This window comes from Hyperolius riggenbachi, chromosome 12, assembly GCF_040937935.1.
Source record: "Hyperolius riggenbachi isolate aHypRig1 chromosome 12, aHypRig1.pri, whole genome shotgun sequence".
NCBI lineage: Eukaryota > Metazoa > Chordata > Amphibia > Anura > Hyperoliidae > Hyperolius > Hyperolius riggenbachi.
In genome coordinates, this window is record NC_090657.1 from 215,539,535 (window position 1) to 215,558,733 (window position 19,199).

Here is a 19,199-nt window from a genome sequence, read left to right on the forward strand (position 1 = left end):
AGATTATTGAAGTGTAGATGGAATTGTTATTACAGAGTCTATATCTACCCAGTTGATTTGTAGGTGGTTGGTGGGTAAACTTGGATGTGTTCTCATGCTAAGGAGTCTCTCCATGTGTAGATTAAAGTCTACTAAGATGCGGATTTGGGAAAAAGATGGGAGGCTATATGAGCCCCAATTAGATAAAATAAGTTGTCTGGTGTACAGATTAGGTGGGCTATTTTATGTTTATAAGATTGAGGGATCTTTTCTAGGCCTACTAAAAAAAAAAACAAGACCCCATTTCTGGGGTGATTGTGTATGTAGTCTTCAGCCATATTGATATAATCTCTGAGAGTAAATGCCAGATAGGGGCGAGGGTAGGGCATTCCCATAATATGTGAAGAGAGTGCCGGTGTTAGAGCAGCCCCTCCAACATAGTGGGGATTGCTGATCTGAAAATAAAGCCATGAGTCTGGGGGTTAAGTACCATTTGTATGGAATTTTTGTTGTTTTTTCTACATGTGTTATACATTTGGAGAGTTTTTTTTTTAGATTTTACAATTCTGAGATTTTAAGCGGTACACCTTTGGTAAGCTGGGTATTTAACAGCTATATAGAACAGCTACTCCTAGTTTCTGGGGTTTCTTCACTTCAACTTTCCTCCATCTTCACGTCACTTTCTGTTTATGCTGTAGTTTCTCGTTGGGTAACATAGATAGATACGGCCTGAACTTAGATTCATATTAGTGCTTTGCTTTGATAACAAAGGTTGCTAATTATGTATTCATCTGTATTCCTGATGATTTAAAGGAAACTTCTAAACTGCAAAAAAAATTACATCGACTTAACCGGGGCTTCCTCCAGACTATCAGCTGATCTGTCCCTCACCGCAGTACTGCTCCCGGCCGGTGTCCCGGGATGCCGTCCGTTCGCGATGACGACATCACCACTTCAGAATCTTCTGTGCTTGTGCAAGATCCAATGTCAATCAAGTCCACGTGGTCTAGAGTGTTCTGCGCTAGCGCAGAACTACTGCGCCTGCACAGTACACTCCAGACTATGTGTGTGTGATTGACAGCAGCTCTGGCGCAGACGTTCCCAACCTGGCGAGGTAGTCATAAAAAACAGAGGGGATCTTGGGACACCAGAGACCAGTGACATCAATGACACCTATGCAGGAGAACACAGCCTATCCAATTACTAGAGACCAGTGACATCACTGACACCTCATATACATGAGAACACAGCCTATCCAATCACTAGAGACCAGTGACATCACTGACACCTCATATACATGAGAACACAGCCTATCCAATCACTAGAGACCAGTGACATCACTGACACCTCATATACATGAGAACGCAGCCTATCCAATCACTAGAGACCAGTGACATCACTGACTCCTCATATACATGAGAACACAGCCTATCCAATCACTAGAGACCAGTGATATCACTGACTCCTCATATACATGAGAACACAGCCTATCCAATCACTAGAGACCAGTGACATCACTGACGCCTCATATACATGAGAACGCAGCCTATCCAATCACTAGAGACCAGTGACATCACTGATACCTCATATACATGAGAACACAGCCTATCCAATCACTAGAGACCAGTGACATCACTGACTCCTCATATACATGAGAACACAGCCTATCCAATCACTAGAGACCAGTGACATCACTGACACCTCATACACAGGAGAATGCAGCCTATCCAATCACTAGAGACCAGTGACATCACTGACTCCTCATATACATGAGAACACAGCCTATCCAATCACTAGAGACCAGTGACATCACTGACTCCTCATATACATGAGAACACAGCCTATCCAATCACTAGAGACCAGTGACATCACTGACTCCTCATATACATGAGAACACAGCCTATCCAATCACTAGAGACCAGTGACATCACTGACACCTCATATACATGAGAACGCAGCCTATCCAATCACTAGAGACCAGTGACATCCCTGACACCTCATATACATGAGAATGCAGCCTATCCAATCACTAGAGACCAGTGACATCACTGACACCTCATATACATGAGAACACAGCCTATCCAATCACTAGAGACCAGTGACATCACTGACACCTCATATACATGAGAACACAGCCTATCCAATCACTAGAGACCATTGACATCACTGACTCCTCATATACATGAGAACGCAGCCTATCCAATCACTAGAGACCAGTGACATAACTAACACCACCTATACATGAGAACACAGCCTATCCATTCACTAGAGCATACATGACAAACTCCGGCCCGCGGGCCAAATGTGGCCCTCAGAGCTGTTGAATTTGGCCCTCAAGTGGTTTCCCCACTTTGCATTATGTTTGGCCCACTCTAGGCCACCAGGGAAGCTATATTGGAGGTGAAGCCCTGGAACACCAGGGGAGCCATATGTGGGGGAAGCACTAAAGAGGGAACCGTATAGGGTAGGGCCACTAGACACCTGCGAACTTTGAGGGAGGAAGGTGGCCAGTAGACATTGAGCTTGGCCCGTACAACTTTGGCCCGCTTTGTATATGAGTTTGACACCCCTGCACTAGAAAGGCCAGTGAACTTGTTCCGAGTTGATGCAGGATTGTGCAATATTTTTTTTTAGGTTTCAAATCGACCAATTTTTGCCTTGGCAGGATTTGATACAGCCAATTTTAAGTTGTTTAAATTTACATGCAAAATTTGCATAATCTAGCATCAACTCAAATTTTTTTGCTTCTCATTCACCATCCCTACCTCCTAATAACATACTTGGGCAGTATGTCCTCCTCCAAATAACAATATCACTGTGATCGAATCTGCAGTGAAATCGTTGTGCAAACACTGACAGAACGATCGATTTCCGTCCGAAATCAATCTTTCCCGTCGATTCCCATCGATACGTCCGTGCAGAAGATTTTTCTCGATCACCGGTGGGTCTGGAGTGCGTCGGCGGCATTCGAATGCCTGACGACCGAAGCAATACAGTGGAGATACATTACCTGTTCCGGCCGGCACAACTCCCCCGGTCTCCGCTGTCTTCTTCTCCGCTCCAGGGCTGCAGCCTCCTTGAACTTCCTGTCCCGGCAGGAAGTTTAAACAGTAGAGTGCCCACTACTGTTTAAACTTTGCCTAGACAGGAAGTTCAGTGAAGCAACCTAGCTGGACCGGAGACCAGCGTGCAGAAGAAGACAGCGGAGACCGGGGGAGTCGCGCCGGCCAGATCAGGTAATGTATAGCTGGCGGGCAGGCGGCGGTGGCAGCTCCACAGATTGTGATCGGTTTCATGCTGAAATCGATTCACAATCTGTTTGCAGTAAAGGCAGCCATACGATCCCTCTGTGATCAGATTCGATCAGAGAGGGATCTATCTGTTGGTCGAATCTGATGGCAAATCGACCAGTGTATGGCTACCTTAAAGCTACGTCTACACGTAGCGATCCGGCTGTGATTTGGCTTGTCAATTGAGCCGCTGATGCGGCTCGATTGATAAAATCCGATAGGACGGATCTCCCCTCCGCCGATTCCCTGCTCGTTCCCCACGAGGAGACAATGGCAGGGAATCGAGCAGAAGATGAGCGGCGTCGGCAGGGACGAGGGCTGATAGAATTCGACGCGCGGGCGAGTGGGTACGCGGCGGGTACGCGCGGGGATGCGGAAGAGGCGATCCGGCGGCTAATCGAGCCGCCGGATCGCTCTGTGTAGATGATTTTGTTTTGACTGTGTAGATCGCTCTGTTTTCTGATTTTCTGTAATTAGATTATTTTCTGTAAAGTACTGGTAGAGACTGGTCATTATCTCTGGTGCATTGTCTTCCGGTTATCTCCTGCTGAGTAGAACAATACTTAATTGCTAGGCAGATAGATGGTTAGAAATTATCTATCGGACAGGTAAATCTACAGAAAAGCTTACAGAAAATAGTATGGTGTGTACTAGTCATTATGCTGGGTACACACGTTGAGATTTCCCGCGCGATTTGCGTGATACTTAATATGCAAAATCGACGGCTGTATCCATCGAAACACGATCGAACATGTTGGAAATAATCGAATCGATCCCACAAATCGCAACGTGTACCCAGCATTGCAGTCACTGACTTGGTAGCATACCAGACCCCCAACATCAGACCCGAGGTCCGTGGCACACCACAGTAACAGACCTCAGTAAAGGGGCCCATACACTCTCCCGATCGATCCATCGATTGCAAATCGGTTGGCCGATCGATGGCCAATTTCGATGGATTTCCATCGAACTGGAATGGTGGAAAATTTAGGTCGATCTGATGAGATTGCTTATCAGTTTGCATTGGCCTTAATGGAAATCTGATGGCAAAAAAATGCCATCAGATCGAATTTCAATAGATTTCAAACTGAAATCTATTGGAATTCTATCCTGGTAAAAAATGTTCTAAAAACGCATCAGATAGATCATCAGATGCATTTCTTATCTATCTGCTGCCAATCTGACGAGTGTATGGGCACCTTAACAGATGATAAGCCCCAGAGAAACTGTTCCTTACCTATGTTTCTTCTGGTCCCATGCTGTATCTCATGTATTCATGGTGACGAAGTGGTTCGCACTCTCACCTTGCAACGCTGGGTTCCTGGTTTGAATCACAACCAGGGCGCTATCTGCAAGTAGTTTGTATGTTCTCCCCATGTCTGTGTGGGCTTCCTCTGGGCAACCCGGTTTCCTCCCACATCTTGCAAACCTACAAATAAGTAGAGATGGCCCTCCATGCTTCATGGAGAAGCATGTGATCAGTTTGATCAACTGATAGATATGTACGGTTCTGATTTGCTGTGATGACTTCCTGTTTTAACACCTGATCAGGACCAGAAAATCAGAGCCTTACAAATCTGTCAGCTGATCAAACTGATCACATGCTTCTCCATGATTTCTCCTAGGCAGGGCCATCTTTACAAAGTTAATTGGCTTCCCCCTAAATTGGCTGTAGACTACAAGACATACACTACACGATACATAGACATATGACTATGGTAGGGATTAGATTGTGAGCTCCTCTGAGGGACGGCTAAGTGACAAGACAATATACTCTGTACAGCTCTGGGAAAATTTCAGTGCTACATAAATACTAAATAATATTAGTTCATGTGGTTGCTGCTATCTTTGTTTTCAGTCTCTCCTCTGACAGTCTATGTTAAGTCAGGCAGGATGATCTCTTGTCCCCCAATGATTGGTTAGTTGGCAGAAGCGGATAGGCACATGATAGAGGTTGAAAAGCAGCAGATTGGATGATGATTGCTTTGTGCAGGGAGAAGGGGAGTGCACACAGCAACAGTGCAAGGCGGGAGCATGCGCACATAGTAGTGGGTGAACTTGGAGTGTTAGGTACCCAGCAGTCCTTTGCACAGAGTTGGTCACTGGGTTGATAGTTGAGATCCTGTATATGATCTACAATAGCTTGTGCAGTGCCCTTGAAAGCGTTTGCACAATATAATGAATAATAATAATTTCTGTTATAGTTAGAGCTATAATTCTGCTCACACCACATGTTGGTTTTTGTTGTGGATTTTGGCAGCTTTGGTTGGTTGGAGCAGGTGTGTAGCCTGAGGATGCCGTGTGTATTGTGCCAGGCTGGTATTTGGGGCACCATCAGTCGGAGTGCAGTATGTTCAGTATTTGTCATCAGTTTCTCTTCCTGGTGAAGTTTCCTGCTTTATGGAAATACTGAGCACAGCTCTTCTTCCTGTAGAAAGGCCTTACTCAGCCGCAGTCACCTTGGAGGAAGTGTTTGATCATTAGTCAGGGTAGATGGGGAGTCCTCGGGATCATTAGAGAGGTGGGCTGACAACTGATGTCTAATTACAGGCTAAACATAGACCTGTGTTTTCTTGTAATTAGCGGGAATTAAACAGGTTCTCTGCAGTGATCATCTCTAGGTGTCCATAGATAGCCCAGTGGGGCACCTGTCTGTAGCTGTGTAAAGGCTCATACACACGGGGTACGGCCGTCGCCGCAACCACGTGGCATGCGCGTGTTGCGGCGACGGTTCGTCCGTGTGTATGACGCGCGCGCCCCGAACCGTCGCCCGTCGGAGCTGTCGCCAGGCGATTGACATGTTCAATCGCCGGCTACAGTCGTCGCCGCAACCTCGCCGGAACTGTCGCTAGCCCCGCATGTGTATGCGGGCTAGCGACAGCTACCCACACACACCACACGGAGCTTAAGCTAAGTACCCACGGGGGTACAATTGTAGCTGTCGCCGCACACGGGAGCGTATGCGCGACAGTTCGGCGGCAGTTCGGCGACAGCTCGTCGCCAAATCCCTCTGCATCCACACGGCAGCAGAGGGATTAGCGATGCGGCGGAAGCTGTCGCCGAGTTTCCTCCCCCCCGCCGGAAGCTCCGTGTGGTGTGTGTGGGTAGCTGTCGCTAGCCCGCATACACATGCGGGGCTAGCGACAGTTCCGGCGAGGTTGCGGCGACGACTGTAGCCGGCGATTGAACATGTCAATCGCCTGGCGACAGCTCCGACGGGCGACGGTTCGGGGCGCGCGCGTCATACACACGGACGAACCGTCGCCGCAACACGCGCGTGCCACGTGGTTGCGGCGACGGCCGTACCCCGTGTGTATGAGCCTTTAAGTTTATGCTGGTGCGTGGGAACCATTGTTCCTCACCACTGCTTGTGCTCATGGTTCAAAAACATTCCTCTGATGGGCTATCCAGGCTTTCTCAGCCACCAGGGTTCCTTGTGGACTTTTACCTGGCATTTCTCCTTCCGGTGAGGCTGGGTGGAAAAGTACCGCCTTGGCTCCGCTATAAAAAAAAGGGCTAAATTGGGGGTTAGTATAATTAGTAATAAAAAAAAAGAAAAAAAAAAGGCGATCCTCGGCCTCTGATTGGCCGGGGATCGCCAGCATCTGATAGGCTGAAGCCTATCAGAGGCGGTACAGGACGGATCGCCGTCCTGTACCGCTCGTACAGAGAAGGGGAGGGAGGGAAAGAGAGGGAGGCAGAATATCGCTGCGGAGGGGGGCTTTGAGGACACCCCCCCCCCCCATACAAGGCACAAACAGGCAGAGGCAATCAGACCCCCCCGAGCAGGACATCCCCCCCCCCCCCCAGTGGGGAAAAAAAGGGGGGGGGGGAGTCTGATCGCCCTGCCTGCAACACGATCTGTGCTGGGGGCTGAAGAGCCCACCCAGCACAGCGCAGGGAAAAATCCCCTGGTCCTCAAGTGGTTAAATAAAAATGCCAACACTTACCATCTAAAATTATCTATTTCCCTCCCACACTCTCCCATAGTACCCAAACATTTTTTTTGTATAGGGAAATTTTTTTTTTTACATAAAAATAAAATACATAAATAGTTACCTTAGGGAGTGAACTTTTTTTTATATAGGTATGTCAAGAGGGTATATTGCTGTTGTTTTTTAATTTACAGGCTTGTAATTAGTGATGGACGCAAACTGAAAAAATGCACCTTTATTTCCAAATAAAATGTTGGCACCATACATTGTACTAGGGAAATATTTTAAACGTTCCAATAATCGGGACAAAAGTGCAGATAAAATGTGTGGGTTTTATCTACAGTAGAACGTTTTATTTTAACACTATAATGGCCGAAAATTAAGAAATTATTTTTTTCCATTTTTTTTCCTTATTATTCCAATTAAAATGCGTTTAGAATAAAATTCTTCAAAGGTCCGCACCATCCAATTTTCAAGTTTCAAGTTTCTTTATTTATAGCTCTTATAAAAAGACATGATTAAAAGCAAATCTGCATGATGATGACGCACAGGCGTTTCGATACTTCTTTCTCAAATCATTGCAGCATCTGACAATACATTACACACCACACACATCTTATATAGGTCTCAAGTGGACCTGATGGAAGACTTACAATTTGCATATTCATGAGTGATCTCTACCGTCCATAGGCTGTAAACACTATCTTTAGATTTTCACAAACAAATCATTAGGCACAATTAAAAACCCAATTTCGCTCTTTAATTCACATTTCAAACATTTAAAACCACTCTCCAATGTCTTATTTGCTGTTTTTAGCTCCTCGGGAGAAAAAATTATCATATTGTGGGACACTCAACCAATCACCAGTACGCCTACAACGTCCGCCTAAGACTACATAAATACGCAATACGCAAGGGGTTAAATCGTGAATACGATATTTGTAAACTTATTATATAACGTATCTTGAGTTGAATAGATGGAGGTTTAGTTGGGAGATGGTTGTCATGTGTGGAGACATTTTTCAATCAATGTGCCGTTTTTTGGAACTTTACGGTTTTGATTACGCGTTTTTTTCGCGTTTTTTGTGTGTTCCTTTGCATTTTTGCGCGTTTTTCTCGCGTTTTTTACGCGTTAAATGTCGCTTTGCGGACGTTTTTACGCTTGTCTTGACTGTACGCGTACATATGTACGCATGCGACGCGTCAACAGTCTTTATGCGGACGTTGTAGGCATGATTATGATTGGCTATGACGTACGCGTACATGCGTATTTTATTGCGTATTTATGTAGTCTTAGGCGGACGTTGTAGGCGTACTGGTGATTGGTTGAGTGTCCCACAATATGATAATTTTTTCTCCCGAGGAGCTAAAAACAGCAAATAAGACATTGGAGAGTGGTTTTAAATGTTTGAAATGTGAATTAAAGAGCGAAATTGGGTTTTTAATTGTGCCTAATGATTTGTTTGTGAAAATCTAAAGATAGTGTTTACAGCCTATGGTAGAGTTCACTCATGAATATGCAAATTGTAAGTCTTCCATCAGGTCCACTTGAGACCTATATAAGATGTGTGTGGTGTGTAATGTATTGTCAGATGCTGCAATGATTTGAGAAAGAAGTATCGAAACGCCTGTGCGTCATCATCATGCAGATTTGCTTTTAATCATGTCTTTTTATAAGAGCTATAAATAAAGAAACTTGAAACTTGAAAATTGGATGGTGCGGACCTTTGATGATTGCTGTGGATTCCCTGTGACTCCAGGGGTGGTCTCTGCACGCCAAACCCATTGGTGCAACAACGCTGGTTCTGATAGAATAAAATTCTTAGCATAATGTACCTCCCAAAGAAAGCATAATTAGTGGCAAAAAAACAAGATATAGATCATTTCGTTGTGATTAGTTGTGATTAAGTTATTGGCAAAAGAATGGGAGGAGTGCTGACAGGTTAAAATTGCTCTGGTCCTAAAGCGGTAAAAACTCCTCAGTGTTCAAGTGGTTAAATACCATTAAATTGGAGATGGTGAAATAATTCTGAGTTGATGCAGGATTGTGGGGATTTTGTATGCAAATATATGCAGCTTAAAAATTGATGATTTGAATAACCCCGAGGTGTGATCTGATTGGTCCATTTCAAGCTGTATAACACATTGGATATTTGCATAATCCTGCATCAGCTGGAAATGATTTGAGTGTGGTCGGTAGGCATTGTTTTAGTAGACAGTAGTTATTCACCTCTTGGTCACATGATGAATGCCTGGGGAATTCTGGGGCTTTTCCTTGTCTCCATGGATATCAGGAATGCAGCAAACATACAGTAAGTTTTATGAACAGTAAGAAAGTGGCATCAGGCCAGGTTATGTCTCAGAGCAAATTAGGTCAGCTCTACCCCTTACGTTGAATTACAGAGGAATGCTGCGAGCGTCCCGGCGCTGGTATGCTAATAATGAGCGCAGCGATGGAGCTGAGGTTACGTCTGCCTGTGCTGAATCATGCCATTATGGAATAACATCACCTCTTATGTCACTGGCATAACAGCTGTACTGATAGGGAGTACGGTGGCCCAGAGGAGACCACTCTGGCCTTGTCACGCTGTGTGACCGACTTATCTAAACCATCACGCTGAAAATATACGTAACAGGAAGCTTCTGTCATACACAATTAAGCCTGGGTTATCCACAATGGACAGGTCAACAAATACCATGTTAAACTGGACCTGAACTCTGGCACAGGACAGAAGGAAAACCTAGAGAAATCCACCCTGTATGTATTTAGACAGCTTATCCTGTCTAATTCCCCTGAATCTGTGACTAATTACAGTTGTAATTTGATTTCTCCCCTGTGTCTCCTGACTGCCATGGCAGATAAGGTAATTTGAAAGCACAGGATGTTAACTATACAGTATGTCTGCTTCCATGAAAGCAGGAACTAGAAACACTGCAGATTTATTGCAGGATTTGTATTGGATGTAACAAAGAAACATTTTTCTTTAAATGTTATTGTGCTGCTGCTTATCTTTTAGAGCAGAGTGGAAGTTCTGAGTTCAGGTCCGCTTTAATTATTCTGTATCCCTTATGCTAGGTACACACCGTACAATTTTCTGGCAGATTTACCTGCCAGTTAGATTATTTCCAACATGTCCAATCTGAATTTCGAACTATCTACGGATCGATTTTTTGATAGATTTCTGTTCCCTTCTATGGAAATCAATCGAAAAATCCAATCAGAAAATCAATCGAATTTCAGATCGGACATGTTGGAAATAATCGATCTGGCAGGTAAATCTGCCCCAAAATTGTATGGTGTGTACCTAGCATTATTATAACAGAATATTATGTGCTCCTCACTTCTCAACCTTTTCAAATATCTGCTAGATCACTAAGCAAAAAATGTTTTGTTGGATCGCTGAGCAAAAGGAGTGTGTGTTACACTCTGAATACAATATCTATATGGAACAGCAGAGCGCTCAACAACTAAAACCAAAATGTCTCTCCTTTAGTGTTCCTAATACATAACAAGTTCTTTCGTCAGTACAGGTAGTCCATAATTCCATTAACAGTTGGGAGATAATCTTCATACAGTACTTCAATGAAATTTACAATATACGCTCACCAGAACGATCAGCTAATCAATCAAGATCAGCAAAACACGCTTTTGGCCCAGCCAGTTATCTCCTTTGCTCTCCTCTGGGGCTCCTCTTGTGCTCATATATATATATATATGGAGAAATAAAATGATAGTAGTGTAATATTGCTACAGCAGTCGGGCATCTAGATTCCACCAGTGCTCCCCGCTTTACCACACTGTCACCCAGCGTGCCTGCACCACTTAGGAAATAAGCCTCTCACCAGACCCCTCACAGACCAGCAAGATAGCATATGTATAGAAACCTCCGTCTCCAGCAATAAAATCCTAGGACTCAAACAATGCTCGATCTAGCATTATTCCGTTTATTAAGATCAGCATTAAAAAGTAGTGCACTCACATGAATCTTCATAAAAATTGCGCATATAAAAGACTTTATTCCCCTCGAGGTATCAGCGTCTCACCGGCTCTCCAGGCCACCGGCTCTCCAGGACTACCTGTACTGAAGAAAGAACTTATGTACCTAGCATTAGATCCATTTACACATGTGCATTGTGTCTGCATCTATTGTGTGCGCTTAGACGGCGGAATGCAATGTTCTGTTCTGCATGACTTTTTTGGACACTACACGGAACATGGACATGTCAGTAAAAGCAGTGCTATCTATGACATATCCACCTCAGACTCTGATGGGAGTGGATGGACACAGTGGATTGCAGTGTTGTGCGCATCCTTTCTAGTGGCTGGATAGTGTACTGATGAGGTGCTCTGCCTCTGACACAGGAGACCTAGGTTCAAATCTCGGCTCCTCCTGTTCAGTAAGCCAGCCTATTCAGTAAGGCTAGGTGCACACATAGCAGAAATGCTAGCGTCACGTAGAACGCTGCGTTTTTGCTGCTAATGGAAGTCTATGGGCCGCAGGAAAAAAACGCATATAAAAAACACATGCGTTTTACAAAACGCTGGTTCTGTTGCATATTATGCAGGATGGCTGCCAAAATGCACATAATGAAAGTCAATGGGAACGCAATGGTATGCATGTTTTATCCGTTTTCCATGTGTTTTTATATGCGTTTTTGCTTTAAAAATTTAGTGATGCATTTTCGCTTCCTGTTGTCTTCCTAGGGATTTGCATAAAACGCAATTGAAAAATGCGACCCGCAAATGCATTAAAATGCACGCAAAATGCTTGAAAAACTCATCAATGCATTAAAAACTCAGAAAAAAACACACACATTTACCTAAAACTTGACATAAAATGCAGCCTTTCATGATATGTCATATGTGAACCCAGCCTAAAGAGTCCTTGGGCAAGACTCCCTAACACTGTTACTGCATATAAAGCACCCCCTACTGGCTGCAGCTCTGTTGCTTTGAGTCAGCAAGGAATAAATGTGTTTTTTCTTGTCCTCTCAGTCTGTGGCATGCTGCGACAGTGTTCAGCGATTGTCACTGTGTATTCCTCCTCTCAGTCTGTGACATGCTGTGACATAGTGTGCAGCGATTGTCACTGTGGATTCCTCTTCTCCTAGTAGAATGTAGAGTTTTCTCTCATCCTCTTATGTGTAAAAGTCTGGAAATAGCTCCATCAATTTCAAACACTTTTAGCTATGTTTTTGTGTACTTTTACGGGGGTCTTTTTGTTTCATTGTTTTACGTCCTTTTTTGTGTTTTTCTGTTGGCAGGCTCAGCTCCTGAAGCATGGGAAGCGAGAGGACTGCCTGCCATATGGTAAGAACCTTTACAGCCGCCTATGTTCCAACTGTGCCTCGACAGATAGCGGAGGGGTCTGATCCAGCCCTATATTGTATGGAATCGTGATATTGTACCACATCTGCTGGTTAGATTTCATGCTGTACCTTTAGAGAAAGTCTGGTGGTCACACTGGAGTAGAATAATCACTGCAGATAATGACCTCATCTTCCACCATTGGGTTCTGCAGCAGGCCTGAACAATAAATCAAAACAAATGTACGGTACTTACCTGGGACTTCCTCCTCCCCTGGAAGGCTGCGTGTCCCTCGCCGCAGCTCCATTCCAAGCCGAACCTCCCGGGATCTCCTCCGTAGCAGCTGCTGACCCGGTCAGGTCAGCAGCCACTGCGCATGCATGAGTGCGTCGGCGTGTCGCTTATGGTTGCGCTTCTTTGGCCAGGAGCGTTCTGTGAAGGCACAATGGTCGCCTACCTGACCGGGTCAGTGGCTGCTACAGAGGGGAACCCGGGAGATTAGCTTGGAGTGAAGCTGCGGCAAGGGACACTTAGGGGCTGGAGGAAACCCCAGGTACATGTATCTGATTTTTTTTTTTTAATATATATATTTTATGTATATTTTTTATATATATCCCATATGTATCTTTTAAAGCAGGTTTGTCGCAATTAAAATCAAATTTCAACAACTCGTCTGAGTGTATTAAGTAATAAAGATGCTAATCCTGCATTCAAAACTTTCAAAACTTTTTCTGCTGTTATAGTTTGGAGTTATCATATACTGGCCCTTTAAGTGCCATTGCCAAACAGTTGCATGCTGGGGGTTCTATTTATCTATGATATATTCCTCCTCTTCCCTTTATTTCCCTGCCTAGCTGAAACATAATCCTCTGCTCACTTGTGTTTACAAGCAAGGCTGAGGTGACTCAGCGATTGGAGGAGAAAAGAAAAAAAAGTTAAGGGAACAAACTACATCAGTATTCAGCCTCAGCTGTGGGCAAAAGACACCAGGAACAGAATTCTCTTAATTTACTATATAAAATTCACTGAAATCAAAACGTGGACAGTACAATACATGCGTTATGTAAGTAGGACAAGTATCTATCTACTTATATATGTGTTTTTTCCCCTTGCATAGTATGGCTGATCCTCCTGCTTTAAGCTGTCTAAAGATGTGCTGGCAAGCCAGTTTATTTCTGGGAAAGAATCTGACTGGTCAGAAGACCATTTATTCTGTTTCCCACCAATTGTATTACATTCATGGTGTAGTCCTTAATGCATCATCTATGAAAATGTAATCTATGGTTACCACCTTCCATTCTCTCTCCTCTTTGCAGCTTCCACTATCTTGGCCGCTATTGATAATTGCAAGCTGTACAATAGCAACGTCAATATCCTCCGCAAGCTGGGAGTGAAACTCGTCCAGCGTCTCGGACTCACTTTCCTGAAGACCAAGGTGGCAAAGTGGAGGTGTGTGATCGTCTGACTGCTTGCTAACTGGTCAGCCATTTTATCTTTTTGATGTTCCTTTACTGGTGCAGTCTGGTCAGAATTGCAAGCAAGGCCATGAAAAGCCTAGACTAGACATTTCATAGTTTGTTGTTTTAGGTTTTTGCACACAGATGACTGAAGAACCCTGAGAACAGCCACCACCTTGATGTATGATCAGTCTAACAATAGAAGTAGTGTCTTGGTTAAACAGGCCCGACAACTTATCATAAACCCTGCTGTAGGGGCCATCATTGTGTACAGCGGCCCTCTGGCAGCTCAAAAAGGACACCATGCCGTCAGAAGGTGTGGAAGACACCCACCCGTAAAACCTGCACCAAGTTCTTATCATTATGGTTCCCACACTCTCTATTTTCCAGCTTTTTACTATGCTGAAAAGAGTGGCCATAAGCTACAGAATTCAGCCCCTCTCCCCGCAGACCTCCTCAGCCCAGAAATCTGATCAGAGATCTCCCACACTGATAGACCTCAGATAATTGTAGATAGGTCCTTCACCTGTTCCTCTGCCCAATTGAATGTTCCCAGATATCTTTTCTCTTCAGTTTACCCCTGCTGAGATTTTGCGTTAGCTCAGAGTACTTAATAAAAGTTGTTGGACCTGCTGGCCATGGAGAGGGTTATATAAGCTCGTTATATAAGCTGTAGATGTGACAAAGTCCACATACAAAATACTAGCCATGCTTTAGAGGCAGTGAATTTCCCACCACATTTGGAAGTGCTTTTGAAGCCAGAGTGTTGTGGGAATCTGCGTATGTGGCTCATTCAATGAATCCAAACAGTTCACTTTAACTTATGAACATGAGGAGACTTCATTTGGCTTACACGCCATGATTCTCTATACCGAGCTGACTGGAATCTTCTCCTGACTTCATGGCAGACAGCACTGCAGCTGAGGGATGGGATGGAGATACTAGAGCCGTGATGAGTGATGCAGAAAAAGGTCCAGGCCTTTCACACAATGCAATGCAGGTGGTCGTGCCCACAGTTTCAGTGTTTCTCCCCATCTCGGTGCTGATCCCATTCACCGACAATGACAAGAAAATAATGATTCACTAAAAACGCTTTGCTAATGAAAGTGAGTGGTGGGGGACCCACTAGTGCGATTGCGATTAGGCAGGACATGCAACATTTTGAGCATGTTTGTGCTCAATGCTAAGTATATAAGCGCTGCAAAAGCGATTTGAAAAGCGATTACAATTTAAATAAACTTTGTTATACTCACCAGTTATCTGGATTTCCTGCTTCTGTCCGTAGCCCCGCCTCTATATGAAGAGGTCACAGGCGCTTCTCTGATTGGTCCTAGAGAAGCACTTATGACCTCCTCCTTTAGGGGGCAAGAATATGGATGGAAGATGGACACCTTGTGAGTATAATAAAGTTTATTTAAACAAAAAACAAAAATCGCTAATCGGAAGTGCTGTACAGTTTACTGTATAGTGCTTCCAAGCGTCGGGAAACGCAATCGCACTAGGAGTCACTGTACACCCTGCTGCTGTGATTTTAAAGAGATGCAGAGATTCCTAGTAGGTTCCAGGCCAGAGCTTGTTCACAGTATTAGAAATCGCCCCAAAGCGCTTGTGCAATGATTCCCTATGAGAATGTTCACATGTAAGCGTTTTGATTTCATTAAAATCACAAACGTGCTACATGTACCATTTTCTGAGCGCTTTGGCTCAATGGAAGGTATAGGGAAATCGCAAACTACTTTGAAAAAGCGCTTTGTAAAGTGATTTCATTGTATTTATTCATTTCCGGGAGAAAGCGTTCACTTCCTGACTGACATCAGGAAGTGAAAAAACAAATCACTCTGCAAAAGCAATTAGAAAAGCACTTTTCTAAGCGCAAAGCACAGGGAAAAGGACTTTCAAAAATCTCAATAAATCGTTCAGCGCTTGCGATGGCACTGGCGATTTATAATGTGAACAAGGCCTAAGGGGCCCTGTTCAGACTATGTGTGTTCCTAGCCGTTTTTACAGAACGCATACAGAAAGATTTTGCGCATAGAAACGGCTACTAATATTTTCTAATGGCCTCGTTCATATGTATGCGTATGAGACGCATACGTTTTTCATCCGCATTGCTGCACGCAGTTCTGTGCGTCACGCACAGAAACTGACACAATGAAAGTCTATGGACGCATATCAAAAAAAGTGTACTATTGCGTTTTAGCGTACATTTCCCTCTGCGGTTCCCATAATTCTTTTTTTTCCCCCGGGTCACATTCGTGCAAAACGCAATAGAAAATGCATTCGAACGCAAGAAAAACGCATGCGTTTTTCAACTTGCGTTTCTTTGACTTTATACGCGTTCTTCAAACGCTGACAGGGCCTAAGACAGCATAGTGATTGTGTAGTAATACATTGAGTAAATCGAATGGCTTCCGCGAGTCTTTTTACCCCAATAGAGAGGCCGCCACATAGCTGCACCCATTATGTCTTGTCAAGGTTGTCGTCTGACCGCTGCTGAGATCTGGTCATACAATCAGTTACACAAGTGGAATAAGCCACACTCACTAAAGAGGAACTGTAGTGAAAATAATAAATACAATTCCTTAATTTTTTTTTTACAATATTTTGATAAGTGATTTAGTCAGTGTTTGGCCATTGTAAAAGCTTTCCTCTCCCTGATTTACATTCTGAAATGCATCACTGGTGGCGACATCTTTAGTCCTGTCAGGTGCAGCTCTGCGGAATGTTTGTGTCTGAGCATTTAGAAACCAACAAAAAGTAACATCTGGGCCCATATGCAATTCACTTTTTCAGCTGAGTTTTTTCCTAAGTGATATTTTCAAAATTTTCAATAAAATGCTCTTTAATCCACCAACAAGCAATCAAATGCTCAAAATCATTTTAGTAGTACCTTTTCATCTACACTTTGGAACTTTTTTCATTGCAAAGCGCTAACAAGTTATCATAAATCGAAGATGAAAAATGATCTTCTAGGAGAAAACTCAGGAGAGAAAATGAATTGCATATGGGCCCTGGTCTCCCAGAGTGCTCTGGGGGTTGAGAATTCCGCATAACTAAACAGCCTAGGTTAAACATCACTGGGAGGGCGGGGCTTCATACCAATATACAGCAAAATGGATATAGGAAGTGTTTCTGAAGCTAAAATTACCATAACAGTGGGTATCCTGGATAACTTACTGCAGTCTAATATGTGTCACTACAGGGCCTCTTTACATTTCTGAAGGTAGTTGAATATGCTTGGAATATGTTTACTATGTTATACTTCTTTTCGCCTCCCCTCCTCTTAGGGCTCTGCATATAATACACACAAATCTATAACTTTGCAAAAGAGATTAAAACATGACTTTTACTACGACCACTAAAAACCATTAGCGTGTAAAAATACTGCTTCCATATACAGACTGGGGAAGGGAGAAAGGAGTACACAGAGCACAGTGAATGAAGCCAATGTATTGAGAAGGATATGGAGGCTGCCATATTTATTGCAATTTTTACAATACCAGTTGCCTGGCAGCCCTGCTGATCTATTTGGTCGCAATAGCACCTGAATAACACCAGAAACAAGCATGCAGCTAGTCTTGTCAGATCTGACAATGTCAGAAACACCTGTTCTTTATATGCTAGTTCAGGGTTTGTGGCTAAAAGTATTAGAGGCAGAGCATCAGCAGGATAGCCAGGCAACTGGTATTGCTTAAAAGGAAATAAATATTGCAGCCTCCTTACCCCCTCTCACTACAGTTGTCCTTTAACCACTTGCTGACCGCTTACTGTAGATTGGCGGCGGCAAAGTGGCAGCCCCAGGACCACGTAACGCAGAATGGCGTCGGGTCCTGGGACACTGTTTGCGAGCGCATCCGCCGGCAATAGGCTCCGCCCACCCGCGACGTTGTTAACCCGACGATTGCCGCATAGGAAGCGTATAATACGCTTTGTAATGTTTACAAAGTGTATTATACAGGCTGCCTCCTGCCCTGGTGGTCCCAGTGTCCGAGGGACCACCAGGGCAGGCTGCAGCCACCCTAGTCTGCACCCAAACACACTGATCTGCCCCCTGATCGCCCACAGCACCCCTCAGACCCCCCCTGCCCACCCCCCAGACCACTGTTTGCACCCAATCACCCCCCTAATCACCCATCAATCACTTCCTGTCACTATCTGTCAACGATATTTTTTTTTTTATTCCCAAACTGCCCCCTGGGGACTCCTGATCACCCCCCACCCCTCAGATTCTCCCCAGACCCCCCCCCCCCCCTGTGTACTGTATGCATCTATCCCCCCTGATCACCTGTCAATCACCCCCTGTCACTGCCACCCATCAATCAGCCCCTAACCTGCCCCTTGCGGGCAATCTGATCACCCACCCACACCATTAGATCGCCTGCAGACCCGACGTCAGATCACCTCCCAAGTGCACTGTTTACATCTGTTCTCTCCTCTAAACACCCACTAATTACCCATCAATCACCCCCTGTCACCACCTGTCACTGCTACCCATCAGATTAGACCCCTATCTGCCCCCAGGGCACCCAATCACCCGCCCACACCCTCAGAACGCCCTCAGACCCCAGCCCTGATCACCTCGCCAGTGCATTGCTTGCATCTATCCCCCCACTAATCACACCTTGAGACACCCATCAATCACCTCCTGTCACCACCTGTCACCCCCTAGCACCAAATCAGGCCCTAATTTGCCCCGTGTGGGCTCCTGATCACTCAGCCAATCCCTCAGATCCCCCTCAGACCCCCTTCCGATCACCTCCCCAGTGCATTGATTGCATCTATTTTCCCCTCTAACCACCCCCTGAGACACCCATCAATCTCCTCCTGTCACCCCCCTAGCACTCCTATCCATCAGATCACACAACCTGTCATGTAAGAGGCCACCCTGCTTATGACCGGTTCCACAAAATTCGCCCCCTCATAGACCACCTGACATCAAAATTTGCAGATGCTTATACCCCTGAACAGTCATTTTGAGACATTTGGTTTCCAGACTACTCACGGTTTTGGGCCCGTAAAATGCCAGGGCAGTATAGGAACCCCACAAATGACCCCATTTTAGAATGAAGACACCCCAAGGTATTCCGTTAGGAGTATGGTGAGTTAATAGAAGATTTTATTTTTTGTCACAAGTTAGCGGAAAATGACACTTTGTGAAAAAAAAAACAATTAAAATCAATTTCCGTGGGGTTCCTATACTGCCCTGGCATTTTAGGGGCCCTAAACCGTG

General features: G+C 44.6%; 1 protein-coding gene across 1 annotated transcript in view; it reads left to right on the plus strand.

Annotated features, from left to right (window-relative positions):
- The window catches only part of LOC137542290 (tubulin-specific chaperone D-like), a 343,085-nt gene that overhangs the window by 73,602 nt on the left and 250,284 nt on the right, over positions 1-19,199 (plus strand). Inside the window, exons 9-10 of the mRNA XM_068264095.1 lie at positions 12,470-12,515; positions 13,829-13,961. Of these exons, the coding sequence (XP_068120196.1) occupies positions 12,470-12,515; positions 13,829-13,961 (179 nt within the window). The remainder of the gene's footprint in view (positions 1-12,469; positions 12,516-13,828; positions 13,962-19,199) is intronic.